Source organism: Blastomyces gilchristii, assembly GCF_000003855.2.
Source record: "Blastomyces gilchristii SLH14081 genomic scaffold supercont1.1, whole genome shotgun sequence".
Classification (NCBI taxonomy): Eukaryota; Fungi; Ascomycota; class Eurotiomycetes; order Onygenales; family Ajellomycetaceae; genus Blastomyces; species Blastomyces gilchristii.
Window position 1 is genome coordinate 2,267,456 of NW_003101682.1, and position 19,035 is coordinate 2,286,490.

At 35.7% G+C, this 19,035-nt stretch overlaps 2 protein-coding genes across 3 annotated transcripts; one reads left to right on the top strand and one right to left on the bottom strand.

The window, feature by feature from the left end:
* The first annotated feature begins 4 nt into the window (after window positions 1–4).
* On the top strand, window positions 5–7,608 carry BDBG_00344 (two-component system, unclassified family, response regulator). Its single transcript, XM_002629052.2, has 7 exons — window positions 5–3,463; window positions 3,564–3,580; window positions 3,729–3,801; window positions 3,903–4,046; window positions 4,148–5,047; window positions 5,119–5,308; window positions 5,366–7,608. Exons 1-7 carry the CDS (start codon window positions 3,401–3,403, stop codon window positions 5,896–5,898), a joined length of 1,920 nt encoding a protein of 639 aa, XP_002629098.1. The 5' UTR covers window positions 5–3,400; the 3' UTR covers window positions 5,899–7,608.
* A 1,597-nt stretch (window positions 7,609–9,205) lies between these two features.
* BDBG_00346 lies at window positions 9,206–10,930 on the bottom strand (the record flags this gene model as incomplete). Of its 2 annotated transcripts, none has more annotated exons than XM_031719844.1 (6): window positions 9,206–9,401; window positions 9,730–10,133; window positions 10,209–10,228; window positions 10,273–10,584; window positions 10,638–10,717; window positions 10,813–10,930. In XM_031719844.1, the coding sequence occupies 6 exons, from the start codon at window positions 10,887–10,889 to the stop codon at window positions 9,206–9,208; spliced, it is 1,089 nt and encodes a 362-aa protein (XP_031575746.1). The 2 variants fall into 2 exon arrangements, with proteins under 2 accessions (XP_031575746.1, XP_031575745.1); XM_031719845.1 differs by having other exon boundaries at window positions 10,273–10,572; window positions 10,813–10,889.
* Window positions 10,931–19,035: the final 8,105 nt, after the last annotated feature.

The following is a 19,035-nucleotide window of genomic DNA, read 5'->3' on the forward strand; positions in this document are numbered from 1 at the left end:
CCACTGTCGTGCTTCTCAGAAGAATTTTGACAGCTGCAGAGTTTGATAGATAACTACATAGATTCTCTTCTTCTCAGATAAAACACTAGGTTGATTTTTCTTTTCTTTTTCTTAACTGTTAGTTAGTAGTTGGAATTTTCCCCAAATAGAATATAATGACATGGCTCATTCTGCAAGAAAGCAGTTTTATTGCTAGTCTTTTAACTAATGAGCAGACTGATGATGTGATGATGGCGAGATATTGCTGAGATAAAGCAGCAGACACGCGCGAACCTCAGCCTAGTTTTACTCGTATGAACATAACTAATCTGTAAACTACCTTGATAATTGCCTTGAACAGTTATGCCATCATAACCCTCGTATGACTGACGGGTTTGCTGCAGCCACTCTGACTTTCTGCATGGATATATCCCCGGACACCCCCAAAGCCCGCGTCTATTCAGCCTCTACCATCCCTGCAAAATCCTCAACCCCCCCTCCCCCTCCCCCTCCCCCCTCCGTCTCCCTCCCCAGGTACGGAACAGCCGGAGCAGGGAAGAGTTTTCTTATTGATCATATTTTGTTTAATTCTCCTGTTTCTTGGTTGTTTTTTCGGTTTTGCATTCGCCTCGCCTTCTTTCATCGTGCCGTGTTGCCGTTCGTTGCCTTTGCATACGCACGAAAGCCCTGTCCCAGATTAACGAAAAAGCAAAATATTGATATTATTACCCGCGCGTGTTTGGTTGGTTACTTATGAGATTATAGAAGCTTTGAGCAGAACACAATACGAGATATCATTTCTTTTTCCTTTTCTTTTTCTAATTAAGCAACTGATGATCTACCCCCAAGCAATTTAAATGATGAATCATGGAAGAATCGAAGAAACAGAAACTGGGAAAAGCATTTGTTTTCTTTTGCTTTTTCTTATTGATTTTTTTTTTCATATATTATCTTTTCTATATATGTACAACGATTTGAAAAAATGAATAACTAAACAAATGATGATCATGTTTCATGAAACTTGCATAGTAAGCTAGCTATTCAGACACAACATTACCTTGATACTTCATATATTATCCAGTACAAGTATAAGGTGTAGAGAAACATCATGGGGTAGCTCAACAGCTGAAATAAAAGCCGGGTTTTTTTAAGTTTTGTGCTGGACATCTTCTCTAATAATATGCGCGGCTACTATTTATTTTATTGCTGCTTAAGTTTTGGCTGGGGCTGTTTCCCCTCTTTTGTCCAAGTGAGTGAGAAGAACTTGTGTTCATATAATAATAAGCTGTGGATGATTTTCCGCTATCAGCCCAATCAGCCATCTGGAGCTGATGGTGGATCAAAAAGAGCAGCAGGAAGAAACTTATCTATCAGACAGACAGAGTGGCTGATAGAGCAACCTACATGTACATGTACTGTACATGCACATGTATGTATGTACAAAACAAACTTAATACAGTTTAAACTGGGCGGCCAGGTGTGTATATAGACTTCACCCTAGTATCTTTGGCAGGGCAGTTGAACATAATCTGAGAAATTGAGCATGAACAGTTGTTACAGCTAAGAAAGAGATAAAAAGGGAAAAGATAGAATCAGTCACATCTTGCTGGGCTATTCCATTACTCTTACCCTCACTATGATAAATAATATTGTATTCTGTACCTGAGTCAAAAAATCTCACAGTGGGGATAAAAGATGAAATGGTACTTGGGTGTGGCTGAACAGAGGCAAAAATTTAAGAAGGTGAGGGCGTTTTGAGAAAGCAGCTTCTAATAATAATCCGAAACCGTCTTCTGGAGGAGGGAAAGAGAAAGCAAGATCTTGCTTGTATCATTTATGTTCGGTATTTTGATTGATTCTTTCCATTCGTGATTTCATATTTCATCAGTTCCTATTAACAGGATTCAAGCGCTTGAAACAACAATAATAGTAATTAATAATTCTCCTTCATTCTCCTCTTCCTCATTCTTCCTGTCGGTTTTATTCTTTGGCTCTTATTATTTCTCTCTCCCTTAAGTTATTCTTCTTCTTCTTGCTATTGCATTAGCTGACTAGTCAGACTAGTCCCAGTGCTAGTTTGCGTTCTCCATAATTCCGTTCGCCCCATCCCCATCCCCATCCATGCCCACCACACACAGTCGCTCTGGTCCAAGTGAAGTGGTCTGTCTGTCTGTCTGTGTGTCTGTCTGGTCTGACTGCCAGGCTGTTTCTGGCCCCTCGCCGGCTGCTCTCCACTGTTTCTGCAATCCCCCGTCTATCCCCACCACTTTTTTCACCTCTTTTACCACCTTAAAACAAGTGATAATAATAATAATACATAAAAATAATAATCCCATCCCAGCCAGTGAAGAGCTCTGAAGCAGCCTGTTGCTGCTCACCCTCGTCCCGTACCATCGGCTCCCCATCTCTCTCTCTGTGTCTGTGTTCCTCCTCTACAGCCATCCTTGAGCCTTTCTACCTTCAGCCTTTCTACCTTCCCTTCCCCTCGTTCCTGTATTGCTCCCCAATGCCCGCCACCGCGATCAGCCGCCTTTTCTCTCCTGTTTCTCGCCGTTGCACCACTACCATCACCGCCACCGCTGCAACAGCCATTATCAATCCCATTCCCGTGCATAGTTCTATCCCATTACTGCAGTCAACACAGCACCAGACCCAGAATCCCCTCCCTTCACTCCCTTCGCTCCCGCTTCTCCTCGAGATCGTCAGTTACCCGGCAAGGCTCCGAAACCCTCCAGCAACAGCAGTAGCAGTTTATCGATAGACAGTTATCAATCCATCAATCCACCTCCGCCCATCTCCCCGCTCTCTCTCTCTTTCTCGCATCCAGCTTGCCAGATCGCCACCACCCTCTGACGCTGATGGGGCTCTGGGTTCCGCGAGTCCTGGTCGCTGTCGGAAAATACACGCTGCCTTCTCTAGTAACTCTCCAATCAGCGTGTCCCGACTCACGGTTAAACCGCCGCTTCTTAGCTATTATTTAACAAAAATTCAACCCCGAGCAAAACACCGAGTTTAGCCAAAAAAAAATAAAGAATAATAATAATAATAATAAAAATCCACCCCCAAAAAAGCAAACCAAGCCAACCCTCTCTTTCACTTCCTCTCTCATCTTTCACACACTTTTGTCGCTCAACTTCTGACCATCCTCACCACTTTACCTCTCCTCTCTTTCTCACCCTCGCCCTCCCACCTTTTCCTTACCTTCGTTTCGGACAATTTAATTCCTTGAGCTCTCTGGTGTTATCGTCTTTTTTTTTTTTTTTTTTTTTTTTTTTTTTGATTTTTGATTTTCCTAGATCTTCTATTTTTGATTTTTGCTATATTTTGTTTTCTTTTGTGCCGCCGACCTTATCGCCTCGAAGGTCCAGAACCTCTCCATTTTCAGCCGCCCCTCTCCTTATCCCTCCGCATCATAGTAAACATGGCCCTCGAGAGCAGCACCCCAACAGCTCCGGCTGCCCCTGCTGGCAATTCCAGCGATTTTGTAAGACTGTCCCCCGTTTCCACTTGCTCTTTTACAAAGAATTGTCTATTGTTTCGAAACAATGCATCGCTAACTCTTGTTCCTTTTTCGCCCGCTCCAGGTTCGAAAACTCTACAAGTAATAAATACCCTCCCCCCTTCCCTTCCCCTCCATAACTTGACATCTTCCTCCTACGGATCTGGTCGATAGAAATTATGTCGCATAATAGGTGTACGAGTGGCGGGTGCTGTCCAGTATAGTTTCTGACAAATGTGCATGTTGATAGAATGCTCGAAGATCCGTCATACTCACAAATTGTGCGCTGGGGCGATGACAATGACAGCTTTGTCGTATTAGAGGTAAGGCGGGCGTCTACATACACATTTTGCTTTGGTGTCGACGGGTAGCATGAAGCCGATATGGATGGACGACTGGTGATTAACGACTGTCATACTTCCAGTGCGAGAAATTCACCAAGTCAATCCTTCCAAAACACTTCAAACACAGCAACTTTGCCAGTTTCGTCCGACAGCTCAACAAGTACGACTTCCACAAAGTTCGCCAGAATAATGAAGAATCTGGCCAATCACCCTACGGGCCCAATGTAAGCCTTTCCCTTCCGAGCACGAAAGCTATCTCGTTCCCTCCCACACATCCGCAATGCAATCCCATACTTAACAATTTGTGTTTTCTTCTTTTTTCTAGGCTTGGGAGTTCAAGCACCCGGAATTCAAAGCCAATAACAAGGAATCGCTGGATAATATTAGAAGGAAAGCACCAGCACCACGAAAACCAGCCCAGTCGAACGATGATTCATTCCATACCCAACAGTTTGACATGCTTAATCAGCAGCTTGTGGCTCAGGCACAACAGTTTCAACAATTAAGCGATCGTTTTTCACAATTGGCTTTGGAAAATCAAATGATGCAAACCGAAGTTCGAAGAGTGCAGAAAACGATGTTAAGCCACGAGCAGGTTCTCCACTACATGATGAATTACCTACATGGTGTTGATGCACGGCATAGACGAGAAAACAGAACGCAAGTGTCATTCCAGGGTACGAGCGGGCCAGACCTGAGCCCTTCCCAAGTTGCCCCGGTTGAAGACGACGCCGCCTCCCCCCTGCAGCAAGCCACCAAGATTCTGAGCGAGCTGAGCAACGAAATCCAAATGAACTTGGGTAGTCTGGAGTCTATGACTGACATGCAAGCAACCCGGCTTCCAGGGGCTGCCCCTACGCCTCCTCTAGATCAGATCCAGCGGAATGGAACGCTAAGACATCCAACCTCGGCTGGCTCAAGCACGACACTGGGATATTCTAAACTCAATGGCGAACTGGAGCAGATGGTTTATCCTGTCGGTGCGCCCAATGGTATCGAGCCACTATATAGCGAACATGTCAACAACATTCCGTATTCCTTCCCTCCCAAAGAGCTCGATCCTAACGACCCACGGCGGCAATACGTGGATGGACGCAAAAAAAGCATGTACGTCAACCCAGGTTGGGTACAGCCTCCCCGCATTCTCCTAGTTGAGGACGACCAGACGTGTCGACAAGTTGGGGGGAAATTTTTGCTCTCGTTTTGTTGCACTGTTGATTACGCGGTATGTAAACCCCCTTTTCAACAGAGTGCTTATTCTTTTTATCCATTCTCAGATCCCTGACATACTTATAGCTCGACGGCCTTGAAGCCGTTAATAAAATACAAGAAGGTTCTAAGTACGATATCATATTGATGGATATCATCATGCCGAATCTTGACGGGGTTTCCGCCTGCAGTGTAATCAGGAGGGTTGACACTACACCAATAATCGCCATGACATCGAATATCCGCAGTAGTGACATTGAGCTTTATTTCCAACACGGTATGTGTGAACTATTCCATCCCCTTGAATGACCATCATAACTAAAACCTCCGTAAGGCATGAACGACGTTCTTCCAAAACCATTTACACGGCAGAGCCTCCTCACCGTACTCGAAAGACACTTAAATCACCTAAAAACAATACCAAGCGCAATAGAAGCGCCCCAATCAGCCATCGTCGCGCCCATGGCCCAAACCTCCGCAGGGCAGTCTGTCAAGGACGAAAATTCCCCAGGACCGTCACCAGCCGCGTCGATGAATAACTGGCAGTCCCCCGGTCAATTCCAGGGCATGTCACCCATCACCCCCAATGTCCCCGGTCAATACATGCAGCAGCAAACCCCAACCACAGCAGCAGCGGCAGCAGCATATGGACTCGACCAGAATGGAGTTCAATACCCACATCCACAACCCCAAATCGCCACGATGAACCCTACAGCAGCCACGGCGGCAGCTCGCGTCCAACACCGTCGGCAGATGTCGGACATCGGTGGTGCAGCTGATGGAAATTCATTTTCTAAACGACAAAAGATGTTTACGCATACCTCCCAAGCAGTTGTTAATCCGATGCAGACGAATCGCATACCCTAAAGATCGCGTGTTTTACTTTTCACTTTTTTTAACCTCCGTCATCGGTCATATCATACCGCTGTCGAATTCATGTCGATTTTTATTAATAATGTCCCAGTGTGCATCTCCTTGAATCACGGTTGCTCTGTTCATCCTCGTCCTCTACTCTTTCTTACCTACATATATATATATATCACACAATTAGTTTTTGTTTCCTCTCACCTGATAAAAAGATGCTACGAGAGAAAACTAGTTGCCTTTTGTGTTGTTTCCTTCCTCCCGGGTATATATATCGGAGGGGAACGTGTGATTAATTGGGATTAAGTAATCTTTGTTTTCTTTTTTCCTTGTTCTGGCTGAAAGCTGGTGTGACCAGCCCATCTACCATGGCCATGTTGGTATGAGTGCTTTTCTTATTTTTATTTCTTATTCTTTTGTCTCTTTCCTATCCTCTTCTTGCTGGCACGCCAAATCGTCCTGCCGTCGATGAGAAACGCTTTCTTCTTCTCTCTCTTCCTTCACTCACCCCGCCGGACGAACGAAACTGTTCCGTCCCTTCTATATATTGCTGTTTTCCACGCTTACAAACTCACCACACTCCTCTCGATTCCTATAAATACTTCCACTCGCACGACTTGAGCAGCTATCTCTTTCCTCTCTGTCTCTCCTCTTTTCACTATCCACGGGCAAACCAAGCAGACATTTTTCTTATTGGCGTTTTATGGGTGGATGAATCTGGGTGGCTTTTTGTTCTTATTTATGTTCCTTTTTTCTCTTTCTCTTTCTCATTTGTGCCATTTTGGAAAAAATCATATTTTTGTTGATACTTATTACTATTATTATCATCTCATTGCTTTTATTTTCATCATAAATCAGAAATGTATATACTTATGAGGCGGAAATCTTGTTTCATTTTTCACAAGCAACCACAACCACTAACTTCCCAAAATCATCATCATCCACACCTATCTATCTATCTATCTACCCTCCCTCCTTCCCCCACCCTTAAACACACATCCAGGTTCGCTTCTTTGTTTATGATTATATGAGTATATATCAAATTGGATTCTTTGATGTGGCTACATGCATGTGGATGGGGTGGATTTTCCCTCAACGAACCTACCATGAGGGCTGTTGCTTTTTTCCGCTGTTCTAGGAAAGCAGGTTGGGCTCGGGGTGGTGGGATATCGGGAGTTGCCCGACGAGGACGGCCGGGTTATAGCGAGAAGACAGAGACGAAAGACGGGGAGAAAAAGCAGGAGAAAAAAAGAAAGATGAAGGGAAGAAGAGAATCTACGATAGAATTTGCATGACGATCTCAAACCTGCTCCACTGCCAATTCCTGCATGTCACACGTTTTCCTCCGCCATTGCCTTTATCTTGCCTCCTTTCCGTGCTCTTATTTTTTATTTTTTATTTTTTTCGCTTCTTATTCCCCTTGGATTCAATGAGTGAATCCCCTTCCTAGTTCCTACTTTTCCCATTCCTCTTCTTGGTCTCTTTAAATTCAATGATTTTCTTTTCTTGTGACTTCTTTTCCTTAGCGGCAAGGTCTCTCTACCTTTTGTTTTAAAAACCAAAACTTTAATACATACAATGAGATGACATGAGAATGAAATGAGGACTGAATTTGGCATCAAATCTGAACGGCCTTTAGTGAAAGTGGACAAATTTGAGTGACTTATTTTCAACTATATTAGGAAAGAATTTTTTAATTAATTTTGTTAAGAAATTAAATACGGTGGGGATAAAAGATTAACTTGATATAAGTTTACTTGGCACAATGATTTAGTAATATGTAAGTGTAGGCTACTGGGGCAAAAGAGCTCGATCACCATGCTGGTAGAAGGGCCGATCAACCGCGGGACCCCCAACACCCCCCTCAGACCAGCTATCACAGAGTACAGTACTTCCTCTCAGTGGCTCTCTTCAGTGGTCTCCCCACAATGGCTCCTTTTAATAGTGGACTCAGTCAGTCCTAGGGCTCACGGGACTTCTAGGGCACACTCCTGGGATGTCTCTTGACACTGTTAAAATGTCCAGGGTATTTGTTAGGAATTTTTAAGTCCATTCTGGGATCAAACCCATGCATATTGATCACAGTGGGGCTCACGCTTAACAGTCTCATAACCTGTAGGCTACTGGGGCAAAAGAGCTCGATCACCACCAGCGCACTGCTGGTAGAAGGGCCGATCAACCGCGGGACCCCCAACAGTAAGCTACACAGTAATTAACACAAATCACAATTATATCTCTGTGAATTCTATCTATAATTATCATCAGTGTTATAACATCAGCAACAGCTATCAGAGAGTAACAGCATCTGAATACCTATGCAATTAGAGATTATGCATTCGTCACCAGCGATCTACCAATCATCGTGAGCCTAGAGGTCCATGCAAGTCTTAAGCAACAACAGGTGATGGTAGATATCATGACGCAGGCATGGAAACGTATGCTCTTTGAGCTTCCCGCTGATATCCAAGCTAAACTAGAAAGTCATCAATCTTACTCTCAGAAAGCTTGTACAGTGAAAAGATATCACAATCAGATCTGAAGTCTGTGTTAATTAATTATTGATGAATTCATACAGGTTTAAGAACTCTGGTCTTGTCAAGAAAGTAATAATGACTGTGACTTTTCTGGATAAATAATGTGATGTGTGGTGTTCTGAACTCATCATCAATTGTGAAGAATCTCAAGAATATCAAATCATGCTCAGACCCATCATGAAACAGAGTTTCCACACATCAATTGATTGATTAACAACTCCAATCACAATTCTTCTATGTCAAAGCTCAATTCCACTTATTATTCATTGCCTAGCTACTCTTAACACCTCTCAAAGTCAGGTCTGATATCTGAATACTCTTCTTTACCTGGCTTATCACTCTGCCAGCAATCTGTACATGCTGAATTCTGCGGCTCTCTCTGACATGCGTCTCAAAGCAGAAGATTATCCCCATTCCAGAGCGTCTAGAGGCTATACACACTATGGTGGACAGCTAGCTCTCCCCTACTCCAGAGCTTAGGCTACGAACCACTCAAGCAGCACATATATCAAGAAAGGTGATCGCACCCCGTTGAAAGGGAAAGAGAATAGAGGAGAGCATCAGAATTGAGTCATGAAAATATCACCTGAGAGAGGCAATCAGAGTTTGAAACTGAAAATTGGCGTAAGAGCTACCCCCCTGTCCACCATCTCTCCCTCTCTTTGTTGTAAGGGCATAAATTAAAATGCACCCAGGTCTGTTGAACACTGCATTCTATAAAGAACCGCCAAGAATGGGAGATGAGGAGGAAATGGAACCACCAGTGAAGAAGCGAGCTAGATCAAGCCCAGGTGAATGAACACAAGAATGGTAATAGTTGTTTTCTTAATGCCCAACATCTCACACTCCGAAGAATTAGATCGACGGTTGGTGCTGAATTCAAGTGTTTGGGGAGCGGGACCTTGACCGGCAGCTTGGTTGTTCACTGATAGATCGCCGTCATCATACGTAAGTATATTGGAGTTATTCTCACTATATAGATGTTGTAGCTTCTTTGAAGAATAGCAAAATCGGGCCCTGGAAGTCGGTACGTTATTGGTGTGAAGGTTCCACCTAAAGGCAAGCCTTACAAATCTTACTATTGTGGAGAGACTATATAGAACCATGGGAACCGGGAAAAGTTTCCTACATAATAATATACGTTAATCATGACAATAACATATCCAGACGCTACAGAGCGTAAATATAATAAAGCAGGCAGTAACCACCATCAAAGACCTAGTCCGGTCTGTACCCTGTTCAGAATGTCCATAAAATACAACTAAACATAGCTGAGACATTCACAATTGGGATATCAAACCACGGTGTCAACAAGTGGCTCAGACAACCACTAGTTATCCACCCAGAGAGTCTAAGTTTGATGAGGCGGCCCAGTTCAGTAGACCCATCTGCCTTCACGCCTATCTCCTCTTGATTCCGCAGAAGCCTATCAATGTATTCACCAGAGGCGAAGAGGTGAAGGACATGAGCAATGGCACTATGGATTGCGAGGAGTTGAGGCAGAGGAAGGTCAATTGTTCTTTCCTCTGAAAGGTATAGCTCTCGAGTTACTGGCAATACTGGATCTCGCAAGAGGAAGGGTAGGAGATATGAGCCGATTTTGTAGACATGAGGCAGTTGGGTTGAGACCGGCTCAAAGAACATTTGGAAGCCCCCAAAGAGATTATGGAGAGTAGGCGTAAGAGATGGCGTTGAAAGGCCGGTCTATCTCACAACCTTCAATCACATGCGCGACGCCACTGTCAAACATGTTCAGGATCGCTATGGGAGCCTCCTTACTTTGAGTTTAGACCAGTAAGCTAAAGGGAAATTAACCTTGTAGAGAGACAAATCAATTCAGAACCGTCTTCAATCTTCATGAGAGAATGTGGGAGTATATGGGCCACTTGCGGGGTCTCAAATGCTTGCGGGTCATCCTTGAGCAAAGCTCCATCATTATCTCTTGCACCATCGTCGTTCTTCTGAACTCGCGTTGCAGCCTCCTTGAAGCCAAACTTTCGTGATATCACGCAGCGGTGGTGGGTCGGACAAGGCAGGCACCCCGAAGGGAAGATAGTCGATCTGGTGTTCCAGCAAACCCTTGTTCCTAATGCTCTTCGTGCTGTAGAATGGGGGGCTGGAGATGGCTGAGGAGGCTTTTTACCTGCACTTTTCACTTGAGGGTATTAGCAGCAGTCAACAGATAAGAGGGCAGCAAACCAAGCTTACACAGAAGAAAAAAGTTGTCAAGGAGGTATTCTGCAAATTCAATGAAGGCCTCGCGAAGCTGCTGTTCAAGGTTCTCATTGCTGAAGTGGATGTCTTCATTGCCATTTAGGTAACGGGCATGATATTGAAGAAGGCATGTAGATACATGTCCTTAGACTCCGCAGAGCATGAGTACTCATGGGTATATTGGACAACTAGACAGTGGTTATATTGGCTGTTAATGATATCCTTTAAAACGTTGAATTTCTCCATGATGCAATAGAATCTACCCTTCGCCTTGTCCTGCCGCTGTGCACCCAATGATGATTGGACAGCGCAATGTATGCATGATGCTCTCCATAGCGACTAATGACGGTGATGAGGTTTTGAGGAGACCATTGTGTTGTGTGTAGGTGGGGTGAAAGTGAAGTAAAGGAAGTGAGCAGGTATGAGGGGTGATAGTGGTCTCTGAATGAGCTTACTGGAGTGACAATTAGATACATGTGATAATAACTTCTCATCCCAGGAACATAGAGCAATTTATTGAAGTGGTTTGTACACCTCTGACCTCTGTATTTATTAGAAATCTGAGGTGCTTGAGTTCTGGATTTAATGTATCCTCTGCGGGTTTCAAACTCACATACCTTGGTTTCCCACAACCAAGGTGCTACTGAGTGGCCACATTAATCATTCAGTCACTGAGGCTGTAAGAAAGCTTTTTACAGTGCTGAATTTAACAGTATTAATTAATCTGAATAGAAATTATCAAAGATTTGCAATGCTGTGATAAGAATGTAGATTGTTATTATTATTATTATTCTTATGTATATAGTCAGAGACTATGACATCTACCTGAGAACTTTTAGTTCTCAGAGTTTTTTCTATATTATTATTATTATTATTATTCTTCAATTATAGATGTATGCAGTCAGAGACTATGACATCTACCTGAGAATTAAAAGTTCTCAGGGTTTTTTGTATATCTATAAAGTTAACTATTATACATTCATCAATTTCAGATATATAAAATCAGAAAATTTCAGCTCAGAATACAAAAACTGTTTATAAATTATAGTATTTTAACATCTTCTGATACTTTAAAACTATTTGATATGATAAAAGAAAAGAAAACACAGTCTTAAAGATAGACACATTAAATAGATAGATAGAAAAGAATAGAAAGAAAAAAGTAAAGTAAAATAAAGAGAGACTGTAATAAAATAAATTATTAAAAGATAGTATATAGCTGTTTTAACAGACTATATCTGATCAATTTTCTTCTCTTTATATTCAGATATTTCTGAATTCAGTCATTTTCTTATAGCTGCTTGAGTTTCTGATAGAAAGTCTATTAAGTATTTAATTTCTATCTTAGTTAAGAATAAGAATCTTATATTTAATGAATTTAGATTATACTTCTCTTTTAATCTGACTCTGAGATTGTTGTATAATACACAGTGTATTATAATATACTCAGAATTCTTATTTATATTGTAGAATAAGTATTCTATTAAATTAAATCTATTATTAAATCTTTATATATAAGATTTAAAATAGCTATATTCTAATTTCAGCTGTATTATAGATGAGAATATTTTCTTTTTATATTTAATTAAACAAGATTTTCACTTAGATTTTATTTCAAATCTTGAATAATATATACTTTTCTTTTATTTCTATCAGCTTTCATTTCACTTATCTAAATAAGATTCTTTTATTTTTCTCTTTATAAAAGATCAGAATACAATTTTTTAAATAGATCTGTTTAATTCTGAATCTTTTTTTACAGCTGAATCAGTTAATTCATTACTATGAATATTCATATAAGTAGAAACTCAGTATAGATAAATTATCAGCTTTGATATTCTTCTCTTTTGAATTTTTAAAATGAAGTTTAAGATCAGTTTAAGATTCATTTAATTATTATAAATCTGACTATTTCTAAGTCTTTTTAAAGCAGCTTGACTATTAGAGAATATTTATATCTCTTTCAAACTATTTTCTTTTTTATAAGATTTTATTTTAATAAGTTTGAAAGCTTTCACTATTATAAATAGTTCAGTGTCAAAGACTTCAGATTCACAGTTTAAATTTCAGAAATCTGAGATAAAATTAATATTATCTTCAGTATAAGCAATATCTGTATTTAATTTATTCAAATTCTCATTTTTTAAGTCATCTGAATAAATCAGAATAGAGTCTTTTATATTAATTATAGAAATTCTCTTCAAATACTGTTCATATTCTTTCTCTTTAGATAGTTTACTTATTTATAAGTTTATAAGAAATTCAAGCTTTTCTCTTCAGAGAGATAACTTCTCATGATCAACTTTTTCAATATTTAAAGAAGAAAATTGATTTTTAATCAGTGAGTATAGTCTGTATAGTTGAGAAGACATTTTCTTTGAAGAATTATTTTCATTTCAATCAAGAAATCTATTCTAATTCAGTTCATTTTCAGAGTTAATTAATGAAAATAAAGAAGAGACTCTTTCTCTGATTATATAATTTAAGCTCATTTTTATATCTCTCAGAGTATAGTTCATACAGGTCTTTTCAAATCTAATAGTAGAAGAAGGAATTGAAGCTTTAATTTTTATTATTTTAATAGAACATAATTTAAATACTCTCAGAATTCTTCTTAAAACTCTGTTTTACAGACTTTGAAAGAGTTCAGTGAAATTTTCTTGATTATTCTATTAAACTTAAACTCTATAATCAGCTACTGAGATAATACAGGCTATATATAACTGTCTCATAGCCTGGAAGAATAGATCTCTCTCTGTATTTAATAGTCTGATAATGTTGTTTAATAGTCTTTCTATCTTAACTGTTCTTTGTTGAATATAATATTTAAAATTCAACTTGAAGTTTAATCATACTTCTGATTATTTAATATTTAAACTGGGTTTAATCTCTCTATTTAAAAGAGTTAGAGATAGTTCTTTCTCATTGAATTTAGAAAAGAAATGAATTAACTTAGTTTTATTTATATTAAATTGAATTTGATTGATATCTGCTCTGACAAAGATTTTCTTTACAGCTTTTTCAATCACTTTCAAATTCTCTTTGATAGTTTTTGAGCTGTAGACTAGATCAATATCATCTACATAACTTAGAGATTACACTATTTTCATATTTCTATCTTTGAATAGATATACAGTGTATATTACAAATAAAATGAGTGAGACTGAAAATTCTTACAGTACTTCTATTTTTATCTCAGTCTTATCTTATTTCATTTCATCAAAGAAAAGTTATATGATTCTTTTAGATATAAAACAGTAAACTTATTTTATTAGAGAAAGTGACAGTTTTAACATCTTCAAAGTCTGAATTAACTTTGACTTTGAAACATGATTAAATGCTTCTTTTATATCAATAAAAACTGCAGTTGAGACCAGATCTTCATGCTTTGCTATTTGAATATTATGAACAACTGAGAGAACAGTATTAATTACAGAACATTGTTTTCTATCTCTTATTTATTCACTGAATAAAAGAGAGTTATTAATAGAGCTTATAAAAGATAGTTAAGTAGTCATTATCTTTTTCAAAACCTTTTCTAGACAGTTTAATAGAGATATTACTCTATATAACTTAGAAATTGAAGTTTTTCTATTAGGTTTTGCAAGAATCACTTCAGTGACTTCTCTCCAGCATTCAGAATGATATTCATTTTTCAAGAGATTGAAAAAGAGCTCAAAATATTCATTCTTTAAGTAGAAATATATATTTTGAATAATCAAGTGATTAATTGAATCAGGCCCTGCAGCAGTTTTAACAGAACTTGAGAAGATAGCTGACTCTAATTCATCTTGCATAAGATCAGGTCATTCCCAGTCATTTTCATCAATGTAGTTGAGAAGTGATATATTCTCGTTCTCTGAATCTGAATCTGAATCTGATGAGTTCTGAAAAGAGTTTTTTCTATATCTATAAAGTCAACTCTTATACATTTATCAATTTCAGATATATAAAATCAGAAAATTCCAGCTCAGAATATAAAAACTGTTTATAAATTACAGTATTTTAATATCTTCTGATACTTTGAAATCATTTAATAATATCATGACAAAAGAAAAGAGAATACAGTCTTAAAGATAGATATATTAAATAAATAGATAGAAAAGAATAGAAAGAAAAAAGTAAAGTAAAGAGAGACTATAATAAAATAAATTATTAAAAGATAGTATATAGTTATTTTAACAGACTATATCTGATTAATTTTCTTCTCTTTATATTCAGATATTTCTGAATTTAGTTATTTTCTTATAACTACTTGAGTTTCTGATAGAAAGTCTATTAAGTATTTAATTTCTATCTTAGTTAAGAATAAGAATTTTATATTTAATTAATTTAAATTATACTTCTCTTTCAATCTGACTCTGAGACTATTATATAATACACAGTATATTATAATATACTTAGAATTCTTATTTATATTGTAGAATAAGCATTCTATTAAATTAAATCTATTATTAAATCTTTATATATAAGATTTAAAATAGCTATATTCTAGTTTTAGCTAGACTGGCCGCCGGGACCATGAATTTCACATTTAGTCTCATTTGATCTGGTTTCATACATTTCTTGGCATGAATCCCGCTGAGACTAGCCTTCAAAAAAACATGTAAAGTGACTATATATCAGATCTTAAAATGAAACCATGACTTGAAAAAAATGAGAAAGTGATCTCATTTAATCTCATTTAGTCTCATTCTTGACATAAAGTTACTATTTTTAGACATTTTAAGGTTTTTTTTAAACTATTTTTAATTTTTTAAAAAGTAACACTTTTTGGTAATACTCAAATGAGATTTAAAGTCATTTAAAGCAGTAAAAATAACTTAAATTGAGAAGTGAAAATCATGATCTCATTTGGAAAATGTGACTAGAGTAGACAGTAAGTTTCACTGAGACAGTATAAGACTACTATCTAATGTTAAAACTGTGTAATGAGATCAGTCAAATTGATAATGAGACTATTAAAAAATCTAGTTCTGATCTCAGACACAGTTACATAATCAGTCTAGTTTTAGCTATATTATAGATGAGAATATTTTCTTTTTATATTTAATTAAATAAGATTTTCACTTGAATTTTATTTTAAATCTTGAATAATATATACTCTTTTTTTATTTCTGTCAGCTTTTATTTTACTTATTTAAATAAGATTCTTTTATCTTTCTCTTTATAAAAGATCAGAATATAATTTTTTAAATATATTTACTTAATTCTGAACTCTTTTCTACAGCTGAATCAGTCTATTCATTGTTATAAATATTCATATAAGTAGAAACTTAGTATAGATAAATTATTAGTTTTAATATTCTTCTCTTTTAAATTTTGAAAACAGAGTTTAAAATTAGTTTAAGATTCATTTAATTATTATAAATCTGACTATTTCTAAGTCTTTTTAAAACAGCTTGATTATCAGAGAAGATTTATATCTCTTTCAAACTATTGTCTCTTTTATAAGATTTTATTTCAATGAGTTTGAAAGCTTTCACTATTATAAATAGTTCAGTATCAAAGACTTCAGATTCACAGTCTAAATTTCAGAAATCTGAGATAAAATTGATATTATCTTCAGTATAAGCAATATCTGTATCTAATCTATTTAAATTCTCATTTTTTAAGTCATCTGATAAATCAGAATAGACTCTTTTATATTAATTGTAGAAATTCTTTTCAAATACTGTTTATATCTCTCTATTTAGATAGTTCACTTATTTACAAGTCTATGAGAGATTCAAGCTTTTCTCTTCAGAGAAATATCTTCTCATAATTAACTTTTTCAATATTTAATAAAGAAAATTGATTTTTAATCAGTGAGTATAGTCTGTATAGTTAAGAGAGTATTTTTCTTAAAGAATTATTTTCATTTCAATTAAGAAATCTATTTCAATTCAGTTAATCTTTAGAGTTAATTAATGAAAATGAAGAAGAGACTCTTTCTCTGATTATATAATTTAAGCTTATCTTTATAACTCTCAGAGTATAGTTCATACAGATCTTTTCAAATCTAATAGTAGAAGAGAGAATTGAAGCTTTAATTTTCATTACTTTAATAGAAGATGATTTAAATACTCTCAGAATTCTTCTCAAAACTCTGTTTTACAGACTTTGAAAGAGTTCAGTGAAATTCTCTTAATTATTTTATTAAACCTGAACTTCATAATCAGCTACTGAGATAATACAGAATATTTATAACTGTCTTATAGTCTGAAAGAATAGATTCCTCTCTGTATTTAATAGTCTGATTATACTATTTAATAGTCTTTCTGTCTTAATACTTCTTTATTGAATATAATATTTAAAATTTAACTTAGAGTTTAATCAAACTTTTAATTATTTAACATTCAAACTGGGTTTAATCTTCTTATTTAAAAGAGTTAGATATAGTTTTTTCTCATTGAATTTAGAAAAGAAATGAATTAACTCAGTTTTATTTATATTAAATTGAATTTAATTAATATCTGCTCTAATAAAGATTTTCTTTATTACTTTTTCAATCATTTCTAAATTCTCTTTAATTATTTTTGAACTGTAGACTAGATCAATATTATTCATATAACTTAAAGATCTCACTATTTTCATATCTTTATTCTTGAATAGATATACAGTGTATATTACAAATAAAATGAGTGAGATTGAAGATTTTTACAGTATTTCTATTTTTATCTCAGTTTTATCTTATTTCATTTCATCAAAGAATAGTTGTATAATTCTTTTAGATATAAAACAGTTATCTCATTTCATTAGAGAAAGTGACAGTTTTAATATCTTTAAAGTCTGAATTATCTTTGACTTTAAAACATGATTAAATATATCTTTTATATTAATAAAAACTGCAGTTGAGATCAGATCTTCATACTTTGCTATTTAAATATTATAAATAACTGAGAGAATAGTGTTAATTACAGAGTATTGTTTTCTATCTCTCATTTATTCACTAAATAGAAGAGAATTATTAATAGAGCTTGTAAAAGATAGTCTAGAGCTATTATCTTTTCTAAAATCTTTCTCAGATAGTTTAATAGAGATATTACTCTATATAACTTAGAAATTAAACTTTTTCTATTAGGTTTTACAAGAATCACTTCAGTGACTTCTCTTCAGTATTTAGAATAATAACTATTTTTTAAGAGATTGAAAAAGAGCTCAAAATATTCATTCTTCAACTAGAAATATATATTTTGAATAATTAAGTGATTAATTGAATCAGACTCTACAGTAGTTTTAATTGAACTTGAGAAGATAGCTGACTCTAATTCATCTTATATAAGTTCAGATTATTCTCAGTTATTTTCATTAATATAGTTATAAAGTGATATACTCTCTTTCTATCAATCTGAATCTGATGTATTTTGAAAGAGAATTCTTATAAAAGCTTCACATTTTTTTCTAAAAGAATTTGCTGTATATGATTCATTCTGTAACTCATATTTTAAGACTGAAAGTTTTGCTACACTTCTCATTTTAATATAGTTAAAAGCTTTAAAAACTTCTTTTTCTTATACTTCTTCAAGAAATTTGTTTCAGCAGTCTGTTTTAACTCTTTTAATATCTGAAAAATATTCATTTCTGACAGCTTTGAACTCTTTATTACATATTATATCATTCTATCAATCTCTTTTAACAGTGACTAATTGTTTTCTTTTTAATGTGATATTCTTATTTTATCAAGATTTGAAATACTCAGAAGACTTTTTCTTTGAAATATTATCTTTAACACTTATTAGAATAAGAGATGTAATAAGCTTTACTCTATTCTTAAGTATTTCATTTGAAATATCTTGATTGAGATTTCAATAGAGCTCACTCTGTTTATTAGATTTTAACAGTTTTATACTTTCTTCAACTACTTTTCAATCAGCTTTTTCAATGTTATACTGATTAGAGAGCAGAGGATTTTCAGTTATTTATTTTTCACTTAGTTCAATATTAAATTAAATAATCTCATGATCTGATTCTGATGTCTCATTTGAATTAATAAATCAGTTTATAAGTCTTTTTTCAATTAGATTTTGTAATATAAAGATTAGATCTATAATAGATTTCTGTTTCATCTCTTTTCTAAAGAATGTTTATTGATTAGACTTGTTAACTAGATCTATTAAATACTCAAAGATTCATTTAACTAGTTTATCTACTCTTACTACTCTTTTGTATTCTGAATTTTATCAGAGATGATATGCATTGAAATCCTGTATAATTATAGAGTTTTTTAATGAAGTTATGTTTAAAAATCCTCTATTAATTCTTCAGATATTGATATTTTTCTTCTAGAACTTTTCATTATAGATATTTATAAGCTGTATAGTATTGAACTTATTCTCTTTATCTATAATATCACTCACTAGAATATCAGAGTCAGATATAATATTAAATCTTAGATTAAATTAACATCTTA